General features: G+C 38.8%; 2 protein-coding genes and 1 non-coding gene across 6 annotated transcripts in view; 1 reads left to right on the top strand and 2 right to left on the bottom strand.

Annotated features, from left to right (window-relative positions):
• Positions 1–2,244: 2,244 nt before the first annotated feature.
• On the top strand, positions 2,245–2,316 carry trnag-ucc (transfer RNA glycine (anticodon UCC)). Its single transcript has one exon. It is a non-coding gene; the product is annotated as a tRNA-Gly (tRNA).
• Positions 2,317–2,852: 536 nt separating this feature from the next.
• On the bottom strand, positions 2,853–14,981 carry snorc (secondary ossification center associated regulator of chondrocyte maturation). The gene is made up of 4 exons (XM_062022625.1): positions 14,604–14,981; positions 14,387–14,526; positions 7,015–7,188; positions 2,853–6,945 (listed from the first exon to the last, which is right to left on the bottom strand). The coding sequence occupies exons 2-4, from the start codon at positions 14,463–14,465 to the stop codon at positions 6,836–6,838; spliced, it is 363 nt and encodes a 120-aa protein (XP_061878609.1). The 5' UTR covers positions 14,466–14,526; positions 14,604–14,981; the 3' UTR covers positions 2,853–6,835.
• A 118-nt stretch (positions 14,982–15,099) lies between these two features.
• gigyf2 (GRB10 interacting GYF protein 2) overlaps positions 15,100–23,453 on the bottom strand; it is a 30,587-nt gene continuing 22,233 nt past the window's right edge. For 3 of the 4 annotated variants that reach the window (XM_062022624.1, XM_062022620.1, XM_062022621.1), the window contains exons 21-29: positions 23,288–23,446; positions 21,492–21,743; positions 21,125–21,247; positions 20,727–21,035; positions 20,411–20,610; positions 20,156–20,307; positions 19,855–20,057; positions 15,808–15,958; positions 15,100–15,725 (exon numbers count right to left, since the gene is read on the bottom strand). In XM_062022624.1, coding sequence (XP_061878608.1) covers positions 15,658–15,725; positions 15,808–15,958; positions 19,855–20,057; positions 20,156–20,307; positions 20,411–20,610; positions 20,727–21,035; positions 21,125–21,247; positions 21,492–21,743; positions 23,288–23,446 — 1,617 coding nt within the window. In that variant the 3' untranslated portion in view covers positions 15,100–15,657. The remainder of the gene's footprint in view (positions 15,726–15,807; positions 15,959–19,854; positions 20,058–20,155; positions 20,308–20,410; positions 20,611–20,726; positions 21,036–21,124; positions 21,248–21,491; positions 21,744–23,287; positions 23,447–23,453) is intronic. The other variant, XM_062022623.1, reaches the window with a different exon arrangement.

Genomic DNA, 23,453 nt, shown 5'->3' with positions numbered 1-23,453 from the left:
ATAGACTGCAAAGACAAGATACTTAACATTCGAACTGGAAAAACTTTTTTTTTCATTTTTCATTTTTTGCAAATATAACCTCATTTGGAATTTGATGCCTGCAAAATGTTCCAAAAAAGCTGGCACAAGTGGCAAAAGAGACTAAGAAAGTTGAGGAATGCTCATCAAACACTTATTTGGAACATCCCACAGGTGAACAGGCTAACTGGGAACAGGTGGGTGCCATGATTGGGTATAAAAGCAGTTTCCATGAAATGCTCAGTCATTCACAAACAAGGATGGGGCGAGGGTCACCACTTTGTGAACAAATGTGTGAGCAAATTGTCCAACAGTTTAAGAACAACATTTCTCAACGAGCTATTGCAAGGACTTTAGGGATTTCACCATCTACGGACCGTAATATCATCAAAAGGTTCAGAGAATCTGGAGAAATTACTGCACGTAAACGATATTACGGATCTTCGATCCCTCAGGCTGTACTGCATCAAAAAGCGACATCAGTGTGTAAATGATATCACCACATGGCTTAGGAACACTTCAGAAAACCACTGTCAGTAACTATAGTTCGGTGTTACATCTGTAAGTGCAAGTTAAAACTCTACTATGCAAAGCGAAAGCCATTTATCAACAACACCCAGAAACGCCGCCGGCTTCGCTGGGCCCGAGCTCATCTAAGATGGACTGATGCAAAGTGTAAAAGTGTTCTGTGGTCTGCCGAGTCCACATTTCAAATTGTTTTTGGAAACTGTGGACGTTGTGTCCTCCGGACCAAAGAGGAAAAGAACCATCCGGATTGTTCTAGGTGCAAAGTTGAAAAGCCAGCATCTGTGATGGTATGGGGGTGTATTAGTGCCCAAGGCATGGGTAACTTACACATCTGTGAAGGCACCATTAATGCTGAAAGGTACATACAGGTTTTGGAGCAACATATGTTGCCATCCAAGCAACATTATGATGGCCGCCCCTGCTTACTTCAGCAAGACAATGCCAAGCCACGTGCTACAACAGCGTGGCTTCATAGTAAAAGAGTGCGGGTACTAGACTGGCCTGCCTGTAGTCCAGACCTGTCTCCCATTGAAAATGTGTGGCACATTATGAAGCCTAAAATACCACAATGGAGACCCCGGACTGTTGAACAACTTAAGCCATACATCAAGCAAGAATGGGAAAGAATTCCATCTGACAAGCTTCAAAAATTGGTCTCCTCAGTTCCTAAATGTTTACTGAGTGTTGTTAAAAGGAAAGGCCATGTAACACAGTGGTAAAAATGCCCCTGTGCAAACTTTTTTGCACTGTGTTGCTGCCATGAAATTCTAAGTTAATGATTATTTGCAAAAAAAAATTACGTTTCTCAGTTCGAACATTAAATATCTTGTCTTTGCAGTCTATTTATTCAATTGAATATAAGTTAAAAAGGATTTGCAAATCATTGTAGTCTGTTTTTATTTACAAATTACACAACGTGCCAACTTCACTGGTTTTGGGTTTTCCAAACAAGTATAGAGAGCCTTGTGGGCCTCTCAGTGAACAATCTCCTCCAATTTAACACTTATTGATTTGGGCTTAATGGTGGCGCGAACTGGCGCTAAACCCTGGCAGGTCTCGGGGGTGGCTGTGATGTATGTGTCTTGTGCAGAATGTCATGGAAGGAGCGAAGGAGTGAAACGTTCCGCCGAGAACACTCTGTTCATTAGTCAGCTTGTGTGTCGGCCTTGGCGTCATTGCACATAAAGGCCCCAAAATCACACACTTAGATGCTACTCACTGTCAACATTGTTGACATGCTGCAACGCTTTTTGAATTGCCTGATTGCTGAGCTTCATTTGGGATACGCAGAGAAAGACAAAGTGGGCATTGGAAGATGCACAAGTTTGACTTTGAATACGTCCGCTTATGTCGGATGGAGAGCCTGTGTGAACAAAACAGGCGTCTTCTTCCTAGCAGTGAAGTCAGATGGCTGCTGCTGTGTGTCAAGCCATCACATGGGGTGTTTTATAACGGGTGGAAAATGGAACCAATGGGGGTGTATGTCATTTGTATATTTAATCATCTTTCCAGGGCTGAAAATAAGTTTCAATTGACTAACACAGGAAGCTGTTCACTGGCAGATGTCACAAAATGCAATTAGTGGCTTTTCAATAGGCTGTGAAGATTCCCAAATGACTCGAAAACAAATAGAGGAACATTTTGTGGAGACCAGCAGGTTATGCCTTTATGAGTATACATATTGCCCGTGGCTTACAGGCGTTGGTGGTATAGTGGTGAGCATAGCTGCCTTCCAAGCAGTTGACCCGGGTTCGATTCCCGGCCAACGCATAAGCTTTTTTCCCCCCACTTTGAAAGTTCAGGTTTTTTTGTTTGACATTCTTTATATTGGAGTGCACGTATATTTGTTCTGTTAATTCATTAAAATTAATGATATTTCCAGTGAAGTCGTGGTGTATGCGTTTTAATGCACTCACTTTACTCATTTCCTGGATGTACATATATTCTCGCCACGGAAATAAATCCATCACATTGATAACAATAAGCCTTTCAAGAGTAAATAAAATAGAATTATTATTTTGTGGTATATTCCTAGTTAAGACTTCAGTAAAACTGTTTGTTTTCCACACTGAACAAGCGATGTTTAGTTTAGTACATCGCCGCCTGCTGCTAAAAAAAAAAAAAGAGAATTACACGTTGTTTTCAAAGTCCCGGGTGTACCGTTTGGTCAACAGATCTTAAACACTTGTAAATTGTAATTATTTATAAATCAATCAATCTTTGTTTACATTCAGTTTTAATAACAACAAATATGCCAGGCTGTGTTTTGTTTGGCTGTGATTTATTATGAACTGTAAATCCCTTAATACAAAATGTGATTATAGCAACTTGCAGCTGTGTGACAGTAAATAACATAACACCCATCCATTACATTCCAATTTACCCAAAACACCCAACATACTATATTACATTTCTTCAAACAAAAAAAACAACACAATATTGTTGTACTTACTGTAGTTAGAACTAATAGAAAGTTACATTAACCGTTAGATGCAAAAAGGATCCCACGGGTTGTTATTCGTCAACATCTTTAAAATAAAAAGTTGTAATATATTCATATTCCAGATGTTTCTCATAAAACATGTTGGTGACATGAGGCCATTTGCATAGTTTTTTTTCAATAATTTTAATAAATTGCAGTTTTTGTGTCACTATCCAACTCTTCCACACGTGGGGTCATTTTTAGACAGCAACATACATGTATTATCTCCATTTAAGAACTTATTTGTACAGACAGCTTATAATGTGTGATCAAATTAGCCTACTTTGTGGTGAGCTAACAGTATTATATTTAGGCAGGCAAGACATTAATGTGTTACTTAAAAGTAGCCAACGCGCACACATTGTACCTGACCTAGCTAACTCAAAAGTAGGCTAATGTTATGTTAGCTTCTTTTTTTTAAACATGATTTAAGAGTTTTCTGTGCATTTCCAACCTGCAATTTATTAAAATTATTCAAACGAAAAATGCAAATGGTCTCGTCACAAACATGTTTTATGGGAAATACCTGGTAGATGAAAATATTGCAACTTTTCGTTTAAGATTTTGAAGAATAAAAACCCAGTTTATGGCAAAAATGCTTTGATTTTAATTGAGGACATTTTTGCCCCACTCGTGGAAGAGTGTAAGTATTGGTAGTTGTGCATCCAAGGAGTAATGAATATACAAATTGTCTGTTTGGGGGTCAATGTGTACAACAGGGGTGCCCACACTTTCTCAGCCGGCGAGCTACTTTTTAAATGATCAAGTCAAGGTGATTATTTATTATATAATTTATATTTATTTAGCCGTTTTTGTTCACACGTTAAAGGTGTACAAAATACATGCATGTTTAACATATAGATTCTCTTCTTTCATGAAGACAATAATATAAGTTATTACCTGATTCGAATGACTTGCATTGATTGGAAGTGCTGACAACTTCCACATTTTTGATTTTACATCGTGGAGAAGAAAAGAAAAGTCTTCATTTCTGTCCAAAACTACATTTGAAGTGATTGATTTTGGCATCTTATTTGTTCAGCTTCCATACTCGTTTGTATACACTTTGCAAGAAATACATTGACTCCGTGGCTTGCTAGCTTGTTTGCGCCAGCTTTCGGACTCTTATTTTGTTAGCTCAGGCAGGATGGAGCAGCGCTTTCATTGTGTAGACAGGAACTGTGCGGTCAGTCTTTAGGCATTTGACGGGAGGTACGGTTGAAATAAAAACTGTTCTCGCCCTCCTGACAGAGGTGTGGACTCGAGTCACATGACTTGGACTCGAGTCATGAATTTGATGACTTTAGACTGGACTTGACAAAAGGTAAAGAGACTTGCAACTAGACTTAGACTTTTAACATCAATGACTTGTGACTTCACTTGGAATTGAGCCTTTTGACTTGACAAGACTTGCTACTTTCCCCAAAACCCAAAAGATTAAAAAGTTATTCAGGAGCGCTCCGTATCTTTCATTGTGTACTTGTGTGTCTGTCAGCCTGTGTGCTGCTTTGTCAGTACAACATCCAATCAATCAATCAATCGTTTTCATCCCACAGAATTCATCCAATCAAATTGCAGGACAACCAACGAAGAAGAGTTGTCAAACAACGTGCCAGTGAGGAAAAAATTATACCAAAGATGGTTTCGTTCGGGTATAAAAACTACGAGTTGGTCAACAAAAAAGGAATTGCAGTATCCAAAACATGCGGTTCGAAGATTATAGATAGAGACTGGTTTAAATGTAACTTAGATATTGGGTTTCACTATGTAAAGCGCTTTGAGTCACTGGAGAAAAGCGCTATATAAATATAATTCACTTCACTTCACTTCATTCACACAGAGACGCAACAACTTCCAACTTCGTTTGACATTTGAAGTTGCACAAAAAACGGTAAGTTTTGAATGTAAGCTAACGTTTACTGGCTAAGTAACGTAACTTTTATTTGCTGTGTAGTTAAATCAGTGAGGCTGTTAACTCACTGCTAACGTTATAACATTATTGCAAACACGGCAATCTGTTGCGTCCACTTCAGTTCATACTGTATGTGTCCCGCTTTAGCTAGCTTTCCAACTGCTGGTTGTTTACCTCACAACAGCCAAGGTGGCATCTTCGTGCACAAATGACTGGCAGACTCTTGGCCAATTTGATCTTTTGCAAATGCAATGCAGCATAGGGCCCTGACATCTAAAAAGTACAACTCTGTTCATTGTTATGTTCATGTATTTATGTTTTACCTACTCAGTGGCCTTGTGGTTAGAGTGTCCGCCCTAAGATTGGTAGGTTGTGAGTTCAAACCCTGGCCGAGTCATACCAAAGACTATACAAATGGGACCCATTACCTCCCTGCTTGACACTCAGCATCAAGGGTTGGAATTGGGGGTTAAATCACCAAAAATGATTCCCGGGGGCGGCCACCGCTGCTGCTCACTGCTCCCCTCACCTCCCAGGGGGTGATCAAGGGTGATGGGTCAAATGCAGAGAATAATTTCGCCACACCTCGTGTGTGTGTGACAATCATTGGTACTTTAACTTTTCATGTGTACACACACACCAACACACATACAGTATGAGATGAGATCAATGAGAAAAGGTAAGAACAGGATAGAAACTGATGTGGAACTAGTTAAAATGCAATATGCCATGGAAATACAATAACACTTTTGTACAAATAATTACAGTTGCACTTGTTTTTTCAAATGTGTTTATTCTGTAAAGGAATGAGTTAAATGTTTAAAATGACTGGTTAATAGTGCTATTATTTAGTGCAATGTCAGCACTATTTTTTTTCCTGCAATTTCAAATGCACTTGTTTTAATAAATAAACAATCTGTGTAAATATATTAGTCTCTGGTTAAAAGGACTTGAAAGGACTCGAAACTCAAAATGCAGGGCTTTGGACTTGACTCGGTACTTGACTCGATACTTGAGGGCAAAGACTTGAGACTTACGTACTTATGACTTGCAAAACAATGACTTTGTCCCACCACTGCCTCCTGACGGTCTTTTTTTTCTTCACTTAGCTGGCAGCAGCCAGCATAATTTCGCAAGACCCTCGGGTGCCTTGAATGTCAATTAAGTGATGAAGGTGACGTCATATTGAAGATTTATGATCGCTCATTTTTAGGTCTATTTTTTCCATGCCTGGCTGGCGATCGACCGGTGGCTCGCGATCGATGTAATGTAAACATTTTTTTTGTGATTTAGGGATAAACACCTTCAACGCCACCTTGAGAAAACTGATGTTTAAATGTATATGTAGACTGCAGGGGTCCGAGAATGATATTATACAGATAACCAATCCTAGGTGTAGTTATGTTAGGTACCAATCATTTAATATGGAAACACTGGTATCTATGCCTTTTATAGAATGTGTGGACAAATTTTTTAAGTATATATATATATATATATATTTCTTAATTTTTTTATTGCTGCTTTTATTTATTTATTAGATGCCTTTTACTGAATATGAACAAGCACTGTTTTGTTTACCGGTATGTGATAATGCCTTTTATACTGTATTTTTTGTTTGTTTTATGTACTGTATGTGATTGTATGTCTACTTGGACGTTGGAGTCTGCAATAAAGCTTAATGTAATGGCACCCCTGGTGTACAACATACTAATGTACGATATTTAAAGACATAGGCACTGGGGGAAGCAGCCAGTTTTAAGAAATTAAAAGCTGGGCCAAACAAGTCTTTAAACATGCAACATGTGGACTGATTTCTCAGTCAGGGGGACCTGCCACAACATTTTGTCCTGAAAAAGCAAAACACTACAGTAAAAAAATAAAATAAAAAAAACATTCTACGATGCTGTGAACTTCCTGAGTGTGATGACGATGAGCGCCAAGAGGACGGACGCTCCCAGGAAGACGGCTATGACGATGGCTGTGATGGCCCCCGGCCCCAGGACCCCTAGACACAAACATATTTATGACTTTGATGTATGATGCACATGGAGGTCGACAAGGTTAGCATAGTTACCCTCCTCGTCCACAGCCAGGGTCTGCGTAGAGTCCTCGTAGTCAAAAGTGAAAGGCTGCTCGGTCATGTGATGAAGGTTCTCCCTGGCGGTGGTGGTGGCGACATCAGCGGGGGTCTCTCCAGACATGATGTCCAGGTTGTCCCTGGATGGGTCTGCAAGAGTCTCTGCCAGGCCTGAAAAAGCAGTCACTTGATTGAAAAAAAAAAAAAAGTGTGATTCTGGACCCCTCCATAAAGAAGAAGGCCCTTCTTTGTCCATGATGGTTTAATGTGTGGAGACTGGAGCATATAAAGATGTCTTTGTAGCTTCAGATGGAACTCTTGACATGTTTTTTTTTCTTCCAAGCAATCTCCTGGACTCTGACCAGCTCCTTCAATTAGATTGATTATCACATAAGAGGACATGAAGGACTAATTTATTCACTAGGTACCCTCGAAACGCAGGGCTGTAAACGTTTTTGAAAATAAACCTTAAAGCCATCCTACCGTGATGTAGTTGGTCAAGATGTGCCAGCAGAATAGAAAATAAAGTACAAACTAAAAAAAATAAAGGCCAACTCATTTTCCTTATATTCTGTACTAACTTTCATCTCCAACAGTGGTTCTTAACCTGGGTTCGATCGAACCCTAGGGGTTTGGTGAGTCGGCCTCAGGGGTTCGACGGAGCCTCTGCCGCGGAGGTCAAGACACACCTGACTCATCGTGTAAATAAAAACTTCTCCCTATCGGCGTATTATGGATGCGGCAACAGCAGAAGTCACACTGATTGGCAGGTGTGTAATTTGTTGTGAGTTCATGCACTGTGTTGGTTTTGTTCTTTGGACAAGGTGATGTTCATGCACGGTTCATTTTGTGCACCAGTAAAAAAACATAACTGTCTTGAATTTTAAAAAAAACTAAACATTTTATATTTCATTATAGAAGGGTTCGATGAATGCGTATATGAAACTAGTGGGGTTCGGTACCTCCAACAAGGTTAAGAACCACTGATCTACAATCATAATTCAAAACTATGTAAATATAAAAAAAGTTTAAAAACACCAAATTTCATTTACTTCAAAATAAAAAAAATGTTCTTGTTCCCAATTGTCCAAAAATATATAATTATATATTTTTTATATATTTTTACAATATATTTTTCTTTCATTTCTTGTTTTGTTTTACAGTTTTGAAATTCAATATTAATGTATCCTACAACTTAATGATTATTCCTGGTTATCCGAAACTATTTTGGCTCATACGTTTCTCTTTTTTTTTTAAACACTGAATGTTTTAATCCCCATATATAATTTTCAGTAGTTTTATAAATACTGTAATTCGTAATTGTTTTTGTTTCTTTTTGATTGGTGTTAAATTATAAATACATTTCAATACAATTTAAATGACTATTTTGGACAGTATTTTCCATTTTCTTAAAAAAAAGTTTTAACACTTAAACCTTTAATATAAATTATTATCTAAAAATGAATTATAATTCAATATTTCAGAAATATAATAAATAGTTCCTAATACAGTATTGCATTTTTTCTGACAGTTTTAAAAACAAAAACAATGTGATCCACAATTTAAATACATTTTTCCCACTGCTAATAAAGTATTCCGACCAAAACATTTTATTTGTTAGTGTTTTCAACTTAGTGTATAGATGAAACTTTTACCTACGTTACTGTATAAAACTGAAATGTTGGTGGGGGAAAAGGCTAATTGTTGATTCCTCAGCATCTTGAGGCAGAAGTGTCTGTGATGCAACAGAGAATGGACAGGGAGATTTGGCAGAAGAAAATTCACATACTAAGGATTTTCTTTTAAGGGGATGAAACGTAGCAAACTTTTAAGCCACCCAAGCGCCATCTGGTGGATCTGTATTGTAAACTCGACATGCTGGCTACCAACTGTAGTGGAAAACGTTAGTGTAGCACAAACAAGTCTATCCTTTCACACATGGCAACAAAAGCATCCACGTAGATTTACTTATTGAACGTACTGATTTAGTGGCCTCGGACGCACTCAGATTTTTTCGTCCATTTTTCCTCAATGTAACTATCATGTGATTGCATGTAATCCTGTACAAATCGACGCATTTCAGGCTCAAGACGCGCACCTCTGATGCAGAGTATTTTGTGTTGACCCACAAGCTTCCTGTTCCCATAACGGACTGAAGGTTTTGGAGGTCCGGGCCTTGGGCCAGCAGCACCATCAATGAGGCCTTCAGGCGACGGACACAAAAGGCAGCTTGTGAGCTGGGTCGCGAGCGGCGGCCTGCAACCGGTAACAACCGGCCCGGCCCCAAACCAGACACCGGCTTGTGTTTGTCAAACAAACTTGTTTATGAAATAGTTTGCTAAGGGCTGCTCCTACTGGAGAGGGTAACATCACAACATAAGGAGGTTGCTTTCCATCAGCAGAGACAAAGATGTTCTCATGAAAACTGGTAAAGACTGCATAAATACACAACAAAACATTCAAATGTGCAAGCCATGCATATGTAATAACATGTATGAACATTTTAAATTACATTAGAAATTAAAATTGGCTAAATTATTTTCAATGCATTTATTTTTGGTTTGATTTTTGTGGGACAAAAATGTGTTAACATACATTGGGCAGGGAAAAATAAAAAAATACATAAAAAATGTGGCTGTTGCCCAATGCATACATTATAAAATGTATTAACATATGTAAAGTGGAGATCATTTTCCTATTGATTTTTGTTGTTATAATAGTACATACAAATTGGCAAAAGAAAATACACTACTATTTAGGAAAAATATGTACCGTAATTTCCGGACTATAAGCCGCTACTTTTTCCCCTCGTTCTGGTCCCTGCGGCTTATACAAGGGTGCGGCTTATTTACGGCCTGTTCTTCTCCGACACCGACGAAGAGGATTTCGGTGGTTTTAGTACACAGGAGGAAGACGATGACACAATGATTAAAGACTGACTTTTCATATACCGGCAGGCTGGTTATTTTGATAACGTACAGGCGAGCACTTTGTATTACTTTGCACCGTTGTATTATTTGTACTCTGCACGAATGCTGTTCGCCATGTCAAAGATGTGAAAGTTTGATTGAATGATTGAAAGATTTATTGTTAATAAATGGGACGCTTTGCGTTCCCCAACAGTCATCTCTGTCCCGACAATCCCCTCCGTGGTAGCAGGAACCCCTATATACTACGCTAATTACACATCAAAACCCTGCTGCTTATATTCGGGTGCGGCTTATATATGGAGCAATCTGTATTTTCCCCTAAATTTAGCTGGTGCGGCTTATAGTCAGGTGCGGCTTATAGTCCGGAAATTACGGTAAATCTAACTTTCACAAAACCTGCATATATCAAAAAAAAAAAAAAAAGCACAAAAAATTAAGCTAACAACTGTAAATGTGTGTATTTATGTTTTATCCATTGGGACAAAAATATATATATATATTTAAATACTGTATATATTTAAAAAATATATATATATTTAAATACATATATATATATATATACATACATACATACATACATACATATATACACACACATACATACATACATACATACACACACACACACACATGCATACATACATACATACATACATACATACACATACATACATACAACCATATACAGTACAGGCCAAAAGTTTGGACACACTTTCTCATTCACAACACAACTGATGATCCCAACCCCAATGATAAAGCAAGAAATTCCACTAATCAACCCTGATAAGGCACACCTGTTAAGTGAAAACCATTTAACGCGACTACCTCTTGAAGCTCATTGAGAGAATGCCAAGAGTGTGCAAAGCAGTAATCAGAGCAAATGGTGGCTATTTTGAATAAACTAGAATATAAAACATTTTTTCAGTTATTTCACCTTTTTTTGTTACGGTAAGTACATAACTCCACATGTGTTCATTCATAGTTTTGATGCCTTCAGTGACAATCTACAATGTAAATAGTCATGAAATTAAAGAAAATATATTGAATGAGAAGGTGTGTCCAAACTTTTGGCCTGTACTGTATGCAAACATACGGTACACATGTAAGTGTACCGTATTTTCCGCACTTTAAGGCGCATCGGATTATAAGGTGCACCTTCAATGAACGGCCTATTTTAAAACTTTGTTCATATGTAAGGCGCACCTCATTATAAGGCGCATAGAATAGACGCTACAGTAGAGGCTGGGGTTACGTTATGCATCCATTAGATGGAGCTGCGCTAAAGGGAATGTCAACAAAACAAATAGTGATTGTACTGACACTTCTACTTGCTGCTCTCTGTTCAACAACTCACTGTTCGAGTTTGTCCTCCAACTGTAGCCATCTCGCTTTGTTCCCTCGGAAACTCTGTTTAGTCTTCTTTACTTGGCGCAGGTCATCATGTTGCTTCCTCCACTTCCACACCATTGATTCGTTAATGTTAAATTCTCTCGCTGCTGCTCTATTCCCGTGTTCTACTGCGTGACTGATCGCCTTGAGTTTAAACTTTGCGTCGTAAGCGTGTCTCTTAATAGGAGCCATTTTTGGGTCTTTACATAAAGTTTAGGTCTCGCAACTACGGTAAGCAGCCGCCGACTTCATTTTCCCCTGTAGAAGAAGCCTTCTACAGGGGAAAATTAAGTCGGCGGCTGCTTACCGTAGTTGCGAGACCTGTTGTGGCTCAATATGGGTCCATATATAAGGCGCACCGGATTATAAAGCGCACTGTCAGCTTTTGAGGAAATTGGAGGTTTTTAGGTGCGCCTTATAGTGCGGAAAATACGGTAAGTGTGTATATATATACAGTATGTATATATACAGTATGTATATATATATATATAAATATATATACACACGTTAGGTCAGGAAAAAACACAGAGCCTATATCATTTCTACAAGCCTGTTGATATAGCCTCTGTGTTTTTTCCTGACCTAACGTATATTCCGCCCTACCCCGGTATTGAGCACTGTATAACAGATAAACCACAGAAATATATATAAAAAATATATATATATATATATACACACACACACACACACACATATATATATATATATATATATATATATATATATATATATATATATATATATATATATATATATATATATATATATATATATATATATATATATATATATATATATATATATATATATATATATATATCGTAATTTCCGGACTATAAGCCGCACCAGCTAAATTTAGGGGAAAATACAGATTGCTCCATATATAAGCCGCACCCGACTATAAGCCGCAGGGTTTTGATGTGTAATTACCATAGTATATAGGGGTTCCTGCTACCACGGAGGGGATTTTCGGGACAGAGATGACTGTTTGGGAACGCAAAGCGTCCCATTTATTAACAATAAATCTTTCAATCATTCAATCAAACTTTCACATCTTTGACATGGCGAACAGCATTCGTGCAGAGTACAAATAATACAAAGTGCTCGCCTGTACGTTATCAAAATAACCAGCCTACCGGTATACGAAAAGTCAGTCTTTAATCATTGTGTCATCGTCTTCCTCCTGCGTACTAAAACCACAGAAATCCTCTTCGTCGGTGTCGGAGAAGAACAGGCCGTAAATAAGCCGCACCATTGTATAAGCCGCAGGGACCAGAACGAGGGGAAAAAGTCGCGGCTTATAGTCCGGAAATTACGGTATATATATACACATACATACATACATATGTACATACCGTAATTTCTGGACTATAAGCCGCACCTGACTATAAGCCGCACCAGCTAAATTTAGGGGAAAATACAGATTGCTCCATATATAAGCCGCACCCGACTATAAGCCGCAGGGTTTTGATGTGTAATTACCGTAGTATATAGGGGTTCCTGCTACCACGGAGGGGATTGTCGGGACAGAGATGACTGTTTGGGAACGCAAAGCGTCCCATTTATTAACAATAAATCTTTCAATCATTCAATCAAACTTTCACATCTTTGACATGGCGAACAGCATTCGTGCAGAGTACAAATAATACAACGGTGCAAAGTAATACAAAGTGCTCGCCTGTACGTTATCAAAATAACCAGCCTATCGGTATATGAAAAGTCAGTCTTTAATCATTGTGTCATCGTCTTCCTCCTGCGTACTAAAACCCCCGAAATCCTCTTCGTCGGTGTCGGAGAAGAACAGGCCGTAAATAAGCCGCACCCTTGTATAAGCCGCAGGGACCAGAACGAGGGGAAAAAGTAGCGGCTTATAGTCTGGAAATTACGGTATATAAATACACAACATACATATGTGTGTGTGTGTATATATATATATATATATATATATATACAGACATACATATGTACACACACACACGTGCATGTGTGTGTGTGTGTGTGTGTGTATATATATATATATATATATATAATACGCACACACATACGTTTTGGGGAGGTACATTTGTTGAATCGAATGTGTCAAACATTGTAGTGAAAAAACTAAAAAGATATATAAACTGTAAACATATATAAATATATACAAACGGTTACATTTATATATTTTTTATTTTCTCCAGGATAAAGATGTGGTAAAAGAAACAAAGAAAATTGGAAGATCAGCTTCAACATTAATTAAAGCATTGTGCTTCTACATCTGCGTATAGTGTGGAAGAAATTTAACTAACATAATTATAAAATATACGCTGTAGATAAATCATTTATTTTCACAGACATAAATGTGGCAAGAAACAGAAGAAAAAAAAACATTGTGCCTTACTAAATGTAAGGGGAAAATAAACGATTGGGTAAAAAAAAACAATGAAAAATGTAATAATGTACTAATACTGTACAAAAAAAAGGGACTTATTGTAAAATTGTTTACATTAAAGTATAGAGAAAAGTGATCTATAATAACAGTTTAATTTGAAACAACAGTTTGTAGAATTCATTCTGGCTCATAATTAACTCTTTACGGCTTTCTGCTCCCACCAAAAAACTAACCTCTCCACTTACTGCTGATAGCCTCAGTGTGACATCAGAAGACATACATCAACTGCCATAAAAGGCTGATGGACTAATTTGAGACATTAAAAAGAGAACACAAAAAGGTCATTTGTTGGTTGTTCAATGAGGACTTCACACCAGACAGAGACATGACAAAGCGCACAAACAGATATGTGTGAAAAAACAAGCGCCTCCTCAAAGAGGTGCAATCATTGAAGTCACATATTGTACTTTGTTTGGCTCAATCACTAGTTTCCAGTGCACCATTCAGGAAGAGTACTTCCTTGATTTAAAAAGAGCAACTTTCACTGAGTCAACAAATGTATAATTTTCTACTGCGCGCACACATGTGGAACACAAAAATGCACCTTTCATGCTGCCAGACTTAACAAAAGCATGGTATTTTAATAAAAAACCTGGTTTAAAGGACAAATGTGTATGTTTACCTGAGTGCACAAAGACCACCAAGAGGCCAAAGAGGACCAGGAGCAGGATTCTGCAGGTACTACTGCTGCTACGGAACATGACGACTGTGAGGCGAGGGACGACCAAGGAAGACGGCGTGTCTCCGGACGTCCTCAGACTGCTGCGATTGAAAAGTGAAGAGCAAGAGAAGAGGTCAGGAGTGAAGTGGGAGTTGGGGGGGTGGGACTAGGTGTGTACCGGAGTGTCTGGACAGTGTGCACTTTGTGAGTTCATCTCAGCAGCGGCGATGCCCACCCACTCCACAAACTCCTGCGGCCGCAGAGGCGAGTATGAGGTAATCATTACGCCGCACCTTGAGCAGGTCACGTCACGAGGTCTGCCGATGGCATCTTCCATTGCACTGGGAGAAAGTATCAGAACTGCAAAAAAAATAAAATTACATTATAAATTACATTATCCCTTTCACAATAAAATACTGCAGACATTTGATGGATATGTACTTATACTTAGGAAGGTTTTTACAATGACATTAGGTGAAATTTACAGGTTTTTTTGCCCGGTAAAACTTGAAATGACAAATAGAATGGTTATTACAAAACATTTAGTGAGGGGTTAGATGTGTCCAGACACACATTTTAACAGCCTTCATATATGACTGTTTTATTTCATAATGCAATTGTAATAAAAAACAAAACAACTCCAGAAAATAATTGTCCTTATATTATAATACAGATGCAAGTTGAATTTTTTATTATTATTTTTAAACAGCCTAGTATTTTACAAGAAATAGATAACTACTCGGGACTTTTGAACCTGTCCTTAAAACAGGACATTAAAAAGTAGGCACCGATCCTTGGGTTCAACTTTGCCATCTTTCACCATGAACAACCAGCATTGTCTTGGGGGAGTAGAGAAATGGGGATTGGGCAATGAGAGTGTAATAAATAAAAACCACAACAACAAAAAAAAGATGCATATAATCTCATACATTTTTTCCCAATACCTGTCAAACATCCCACCCACACTGAAAAAAAGAGGCCAAATTGGGGGGGAAAAGGAGGTTGATGCTTTTGCAGGCGTTGACGTTGCCATTCCATTTCTTCCAAAGAGTCACGTAAGACTAAAAAGGTTTCTTCCATTGATTGTGGCAATATTAACCCATGTGAAATACTGCATGAGACAGCTGTCAAGAGTGGGGCGGAGTGAGGCTGGGTAGGGTTTTGGGGGGTTGAAACAGCTGCTGTTCAAAACAGATAGTCAGTCTTGGCTGTTGGCTTGGCTGCAACCCCCTTTAGTTATCCTCCAGAGTCTCAATCTCTCCCATGTTCAATCTCTCAGATGATGCATTGACAGAAAAACCTGTGTCGGCAACAAAAAGCTTAATCAAAGACAAGTTAGTGGATGAAAGTGTGTGTAGCTCTGATGGAGCACTTGTGCTCACCTAGAAGGCTTGGATCCGCACGGACCATCTTCTGTTTCTTTTTCTTCTTCCCTGAGGTGACGGCCTCAAAGCGTTGTTGCTGCTGCTGCTGGCCACTCGTATGGTTGGCCTGGTAGGGCGTAGATGATCCTGTTTCACCCCACACAGAATCCTTGGCAATGGAGAGGGGAACATTTACAGGAAACCATTTAGCAAACAATTAAGTGGACATGGAAGGTGGGTGTGGCCGTCACTGCAGAATACAGTTAAGTAAGATGAAACTTGCTCACCAGCCTCAATGATTCACTCAGATAACGCTTACATGACGTTTTCAACTGAAAGGCAAACATTTTGTCTTCCAAGTAACTGCTTCCAAGCATGAAGGTGCTTACAGACTCGAATATACTGTGGGTACAGCGTACTCTGCCCAGAATGTTGGCAGTCATCAAAATGGTGAATATGGCCTAAAATCTACATAGCGATATATAATGCAGGTTTCTCCAATAATTATATACACATAATATATAATTTGATATATAAATAATAAAACAAATTCAAAATGGGTAACAAAGGCTTCTAATTTGGCTGCTGACGTATGCGGTATTATATTCCATAACTTCCGGTCGTATTATTATCAATCTACTTGCTAATTCATTGTTAATATCTGGTTAATTTCTGCTGTAACATGTTTCTATCTACACGTCTGTTCAAATGTAATAAGCACTTATTATTCTGTTTGGATACTTTATATTAGTTTTAGGCGATACTAGATATTTGCGGTATCTATCCGATAGCAAGTAGCTACATGGGCGGTATTGGTCATACCAATACTGATAATGATACTTACAACTTTCAAAATCATTGACTGATTAAATTTTGATCACATTTATATTCAGACAAAAACACAGGATGACAGTGTAACAATATCAAATAATTAAAACATTTTTTTTTTTGCCCTCAAAGCAATGCATTTAAAAATGTTGCCTATCGTAAATGGTAAATGGGTTGTACTTGTATAGCACTTTTCTACCTTTTTTAAGGAACTCAAAGCGCTTTGACACTATTTTCCACATTCACCCATCCACACGCACACATTCACACACTGATGGCGGGAGCTGCCATGCACGGCGCTAACCAGGCCCATCAGGAGCAAGGGTGAAGTGTCTTGCTCAAGGACACAATGTACGTGACTAGGATGGTAGAAGGTGGGGATTGAACCAGTAACCCTCAGATTGCTGGCACGGCCACTCTCCCAACTTCGCCACGCCGTCCCCTAAATCATCGTTCAAAATCATTATGAAAGACATGATGACGAAAGTATTTTTTTTTTAATGCAATCTAACTCGTAAATAACTAAATAAAAGTCCACTTACAGCGTAGCCAATGGGAGGTCCTCTATTCCATCGAATAAAAAAACATCCAAAAAGCGCCAACAATACTCCATTCACATTTCGTGACTTGAATATTATTAACCAAGCATTAGTGATAGTTTTTTTCAGCGCTAACGCAGACAAACTATTTATAGAGGCGCCGTGATCACGAGCTTGTGTGCCAATGTTGACATGATCGACTGATCAACTGCTTCCTCGTTTCCTAGCTTGTTAAACTTTATTCTAGATCATAAATTGTGCCTCTCACCTGGATAGTAGAAGAACGAGGACGCATTCCGACAAATTGATACACTTTGACAGGCAATTTAGAACGACACAAAAAGACCCTTTGTTACACCCATCTTTTCTTCGCAAGTATTATGAGTCATTCTTCATCTATATGGGAATATATGAACATCCTAGCAGCCGGCATCCTAATGACAGCAGACCTTGTAAAGTAGTGATGATTTATTGAGTTTGTGGGCTTTCATAATGTCTGCAGCAAGTAATAATCAGTGATGATGGGGGAAAAAAGCGAACGTGGTGATACGTTTTTGAAATAATGTGTCGTGTATGCTTAAATTAAACAAAATACAAAAATTGATCGCATTGATAGCAGTGAGCTAATGCTAGTTGACTAAGGGTGTAACGGTACGTGTATTTGTATTGCACCGTTTCAGTACCGGGGTTTCGGTTCGGTTTGGAGGTGTACCGAACGAGTTTCCACATGGACATATTAAGTAGCGTACCGCAAGTTGTGTAAACAATGCACACCGAGGCACAACACACGGCTTGCTAGCAACGACCGGGCTACGATAGACTGACCATACGTCCTCTTTTCACCGGACATGTCCTCTTTTGCGAAACTGTCCGGGCGGAGTTTCTTAAATGCCTCAAATTTCCGGCATTTTGAGTTAGACTTATTTTCAATGTATGTTCAGGGTTAAGAAGGGGTTAAAAACAAAACAAATGGTGGAGGTGTGCGCGCAGCAGCATTGGTGAGGGAGGGGCAGAGACAGAGAGAGCGAGAGAGTTATGATAAACGCACGTGCGTCGCCAGGCTATGCTTTTTATCGATAGATTTATCAGATTTAATTTTTTATTATCTATAGCAGTGGTGTCAAAAGTGTGCCCGGAGGCCATTTGCGGCCACATCTAATGTTTTAAAGGCCCACGGCACATTCTAAAAATACTATTAAAATAAACAAAAACATAACAAAAGTGAAATAAAAAAGCTTGAAGGTTAAATGTAATTTAGAAAAAGTTGCAATGTTGACTAATAAAACAAAGCTGTTTTTTTTTCTTTCAAACTGTCATTGCTCATAACATAATATTGAATAAAAATCAATGTTATTATGAATTATTGACCTATCCAAGGTTCCGATTACTTCACATCAAATATTCCACTAAGAAAAATAGTTTTGGTGGAAGATTTTGCAAATTTGGTAAATAACCAAAAAATTTATATTTTGTTGTTTTCTTACTGTACAGAAAAAAATAACCGAACCGTGACCTCTAAACCGAGGTACGCATCGAACCGAAATTTTTGTGTACCGTTACACCCTTATAGTTGACACACTGACCCGACAGCTGCTTCTGCTTAATCTCAAACTTGCTAAAAGTAAATTCTAGATTATAATTCATGCATCTCTCATCTGGTAGTAGACAAATATGGCCATGGACTGACAGGCTGGTCGACTTTCACATCCTGAGATGGCAAAAAAAGACCCCATAAGATGCCTCCAGCAGGAATGTTTTTTTTTAACCCTTCGTGAGGATTGTGATTGAATTTTCCTCTAAACGGAATTGTGTGAGCGTCTCAGCGGTTGGGATCCCAGCGAGAGTGGAAATATTACAGTAAGTAGAGGTGGGGGAAATAATCGATTTTCAGATGCATCGCAATTCGGACATGAAGGATTATAGAATCCATTAGTAAACGTCAATAATCGATATATTTATTGTAAATAAAGTAATGCAGACAGTTCTAAAATTTAACTGACTGCAGCAAGCCACCTTACCGAGATATCCGACCAGCTCCTTTATCATCGGGCACTTATGTTCCAGTTTTGCACACATTTTCATTAGCTTAATAAATGTGGGAATTAATTTAACTGTTTCTTATTCCAAATTAATTGTTTTTTTAAAGTTGCAAATGATAAATGCTTATTTAGTGAAACAAAAAGAAATGTAAAAGTGCATCAATATACATAAATTAAAGAAGCATCAATAATCGATTTGTTATTGAATCGTAGCTCCTGAATCGTAATCGTAATCAAACCGTGAGGTGCCCAAAGATTCCCACCTCTAACAGTAAGTGTTTGTTTTATTGTGATTTCTTATGGTTAGTTTGTATGTTTAGCACCGAGCAACGCTGCGGATGCTACTTTGTCACAATAAAGCTGCATCCGCCGGGTATCAGTCAGCTTCTAAAAGTGAAGTTCCTCTTTAAGACCTTACTGTTTGTATACTCATGTTTTTTTCTAAACTAAACAAAGTTGATGCTAATCAACTTGTTTGCTATCCTTTTATCCAAATGAAAATGGATAAGAGAATCGATAAAGAAACAAACCGTTAAGCAGAATCGAAAGTGGAATCGGAAACGTAAAAATCTTATCAATTACCGTCTATAGTGAGAAGTAGAGTTTTACATTTAGGTCAATAAGATATTTATACAATAAAGATTCATTTTCTTGCTCACCTGCTGTTGTTTGAGGGCCAGTGGTTGGTTGGCTTGCGAAGGCGGCACCTGCTTTTGTTGATTGGCGTTCTGTTTGGCACGACGCTCCAGGAACTGCTTGGCAAAGTCCTTGGCCTCGGGCGTATCCCCCAGGTAGGCCCTGACGTAGTCGTGCACCTCATACGGAGAGTCCACTTCTTTCAGGAAGGATGCAAACGTGGGAACTGCGAAGCAGATTTTTGTTTTTGGGGGTTTTTTTTTCCAAAAGAGTGGGAGCTGAAACCATGTCTGCCTTGATGCAGCATATTTCTGAAGTATTTACCATCCAGATTGTTGGCCGTGTTGAGGCTGTGCAGTGTGTGTTCACACCACTGCATGAAAGTGTCCTGGTGGCTCTTGTTGATGCCTTGGAACAGCTTGAGCAGCTTCTCTTCCTCTCCCACCTTCTTGTTTGCTCGCCCACTTGCAGAATTACTACACAAACCCAACAAAATTCATAAAAAGAGATAAGTCGGCATGACTCACAAATTACTTTACCTAGCAAAGATCATGTTGGCAGCTTTTGTTTGAGGTATACCTGAGGTTGGCATTGCCCTTGTTTTTCTGTGTATTGCCTTTCCTGGTGGGTGGAGGCTGCTGGATTGCCTCCTTAACAGCCTCATCCCAGAAGCCCATGTTGGAGTTGTGGGTGTCACCCCAGATGCTGCTTGAATCTAAAGCCCAGTTTGTGCAGGAACTGGTGTTTGCTGACCCCCACACAGAGTTGCTCAGAGATGTCTGTGACAAGAACAAAAAAGTGTTAACTGTTAACATGTTCAGACCATCATCGTAACTGTTATTGGTTATGCAAATGACTGGCTGAGGTCTACTCTTGCATCATATGGGTTACATACAGTTCTGTTCTGCGACCTGGTCTGCTGGGTGACAATTGGATGATGCTGCTGCTGCTGCTGCTGCTGCTGCTGCTGCTGCTGCTGCTGCTGCTGATGCTGCTGCTGCTGCTGCTGCTGCTGCGGCGGCGGCGGCTGCTCCTTCTGGTTCATCTGTTGTGCTTCCTCCCTCTGGATCTCTAGCAGGGATTTTGTGACAGGGGTCTGATTCGCCACATGGCCCCACCCTGACAGCTTAGCTTGGGGCTGCTGGGCCTGTTGCAGGGCCTGTTGCTGCTGTACCTTCAGGAGTTCCTGTTGCTGGCGCTGCTGCTGCAGGCAGTCAAATAGATATAAATCATATTGATATATATGAATTATATGAAAACAACAAGTGGGACAGTGTTCAGGAGACTGCTTACGTCAACTTGAGCCTGTCTTTCTCGTTCCTCCTCTAGTTTCTGGATCTCGGCCAGTGACAGCGCATTCTGAGCCTGATTGATATTGTTGGCTGACTGCTGACCCCACTTTGAGGACAATGGAAGCTGGAAAGACGGGAAAGAATGCTGGGTGAACTTCCAACATATCCATCCTTGCTTTTTTAAAAGGTCCAATATTCTCCGTTATCACCCGATGACAATGACGACTGTTTTTTACGGTATGCTTAGACAGTGGACCTGTACTCTTTGCTAGTTCATAGACCAAAGCTTAATTAATAAAATATTTGTGTCTTACTACTTTGCATCTTGCACTTTAGCTGCTTGGATAGCTCTGTATTGCTTTGTTTACCTTCATTTGTGCTAGCTGCTGCTGCTGTTGAAGCCGCCTGAGCGCCTCCTGCTGCTGCTGCCGTTGTCTCTGCTGCTCCTGCTGTCTCTCTGCCTCCTTTTCCCTCCTCTTCTGCTCCTCTAGCTCCTGTTGAGCCAGGGCAGCTGCAGCAGCAGCAGTAGCAGCAGCAGCTGCAGCAGCTGCCTCTGCCCGTTTCTCCTCTTCCTGTCTCCTTAGTGCTTCAAGCTCCTCCTGTTTCCTGCGCTTTTCCTCCTGGAATAGGACACACCACAATTGAGGGAGACAGCTATCAAATGTTGAGTTGAGTTTGAGTTTATTTCAAACATACAAGCATACAACATGATACATCACAATTTCCAGTTTCTCTTTTCAACATGTTCGAAAAGGAGTAGGAAGAAGCAGAGCTTATTTAGACCTACCCCTTTTCTTTACATAACAGTTGCTAAAACTTTTTGTTCACTTCCTGTTCACAATTTATTCACAATAAACTCCATAAGTAATCACAATAAAATGAATAAATAATTAATAGTAATAATTTAATAATAATAATTGGTGAAGTAAGTCATATTTCATTTAATGAGATAAGTAAGATTACTTTGACAATGAATGAATGGATGGATGAAATAAATTGAGGATGTTTGTCATGGTTATTGTTCATTGTACTTTGTAAACACTAAGTTTGAAGAGTTTCTTGAAGTGGATCATATTAGTTCATTGTTTGATTGCTTTGCTTAATCCATTCCATAATTTAATTCCACATACTGATATACTGAAGGTCTTAAGTGTTGTACGTGCATACAAATGTTTTAAATTACGTTTTTCTCTAAGATTATATTTGTCCTCTTTTTTTGAGAAGAATTGTTGTATATTTTTGGGTAGCAGGTTATAGTTTGCTTTGTGCACAATTTTAGCTGTTTGCAAATTCACTATGTCATGGAATTTCAGTATTTTTGATTCAATAAATAAAGGGTTTGGATGTTCTCTATATCCAACATTATGTATTATTCTAACTGATCTTTTTTGTAACACCGTTAGTGAATGAAGTGTACTTTTGTAGTTATTTCCCCATATTTCTACACAGTAGCTCAGATATGGTAACACTAGTCGAGCAGTAGAGAATATGAAGTGATTTTTGGTCTACAACATGTTTTGCTTTATTCATTATTGATGTGTTTCTCGCTACTTTATGTTGTATATTTTTTAAATGAGATTTACAGTTCAATTTATCATCAATCATTATACCTAGAAATTTGGTTTCATTTACTCTTTCAATTTCTACTCCGTCTATTTGTATTTGTGTTTGACTTTCCCTTCTATAGTTACCAAATAGCATTATCTTAGTTTTACTGAGATTCAACGATAATCTGTTTTTGTCAAACCATCTTTTTAATTTGTTAATTTCTTCTGTTATTATTTGTATTAGCTTCTGTGTGTTCTCTCCTGAGCAAAACGCTGTTGTATCATCCGCAAAAAATACTAACTTTAAATCTTTTGTAACTTTACAAATGTCATTTATATAGAGATTGAATAATTTAGGTCCTAGTATTGATCCCTGAGGTACACCACAGGATATATTTAGCGTTGTAGACGTGTGTTCGCCTAGCTCCACGTATTGTTTCCTGTTTGTTAGATAACTATTTATCCAGTTTAAGACTAACCCTCTGATGCCATATCGTTCTAGTTTTTTGATTAAAATATTGTGATAAATAGTGTCAAATGCTTTAGTTAGAGCCATAAACACTGCTGCCGCACATCTATTGCATTGTAATAAGTAAGAGAATAAATGTTTGGCTCACCTGCTTACGAATGAACTCCTCACGTTTCTTCCTCTCTTCCTCTTCCCGTCTCCTCTCCTCAAGTCTTCGCAGGTTTTCCGCCTGTGCCAGTCTTTCCTCCTCCTCTTTTTGCCTCTGATGTGCCTCTTCCTGTTCTCTCTGTCGTCTGAGCGCTTCTTCCTACAGT

The sequence above is a fragment of the Entelurus aequoreus genome, linkage group LG16 (genome assembly GCF_033978785.1).
Source record: "Entelurus aequoreus isolate RoL-2023_Sb linkage group LG16, RoL_Eaeq_v1.1, whole genome shotgun sequence".
Classification (NCBI taxonomy): domain Eukaryota; kingdom Metazoa; phylum Chordata; class Actinopteri; order Syngnathiformes; family Syngnathidae; genus Entelurus; species Entelurus aequoreus.
The sequence above is the reverse complement of the archived record's forward strand: the minus strand, read 5'-3'. Positions and strand labels throughout refer to the sequence as shown.

Excerpts from the sequence above, each read along its gene's own strand:
- snorc (XM_062022625.1), bottom strand. The coding sequence starts at position 14,465 with ATGTTCCGTAGCAGCAGTAGTACCTGCAGAATCCTGCTCCTGGTCCTC. Across the intron at positions 7,189-14,386 it reads GGTGGTCTTTGTGCACTCAG|GCCTGGCAGAGACTCTTGCA; the intron begins GTAAACATACAC and ends CTGCTTTTTCAG. Across the intron at positions 6,946-7,014 it reads CCTGGCTGTGGACGAGGAGG|GGGTCCTGGGGCCGGGGGCC; the intron begins GTAACTATGCTA and ends GTTTGTGTCTAG.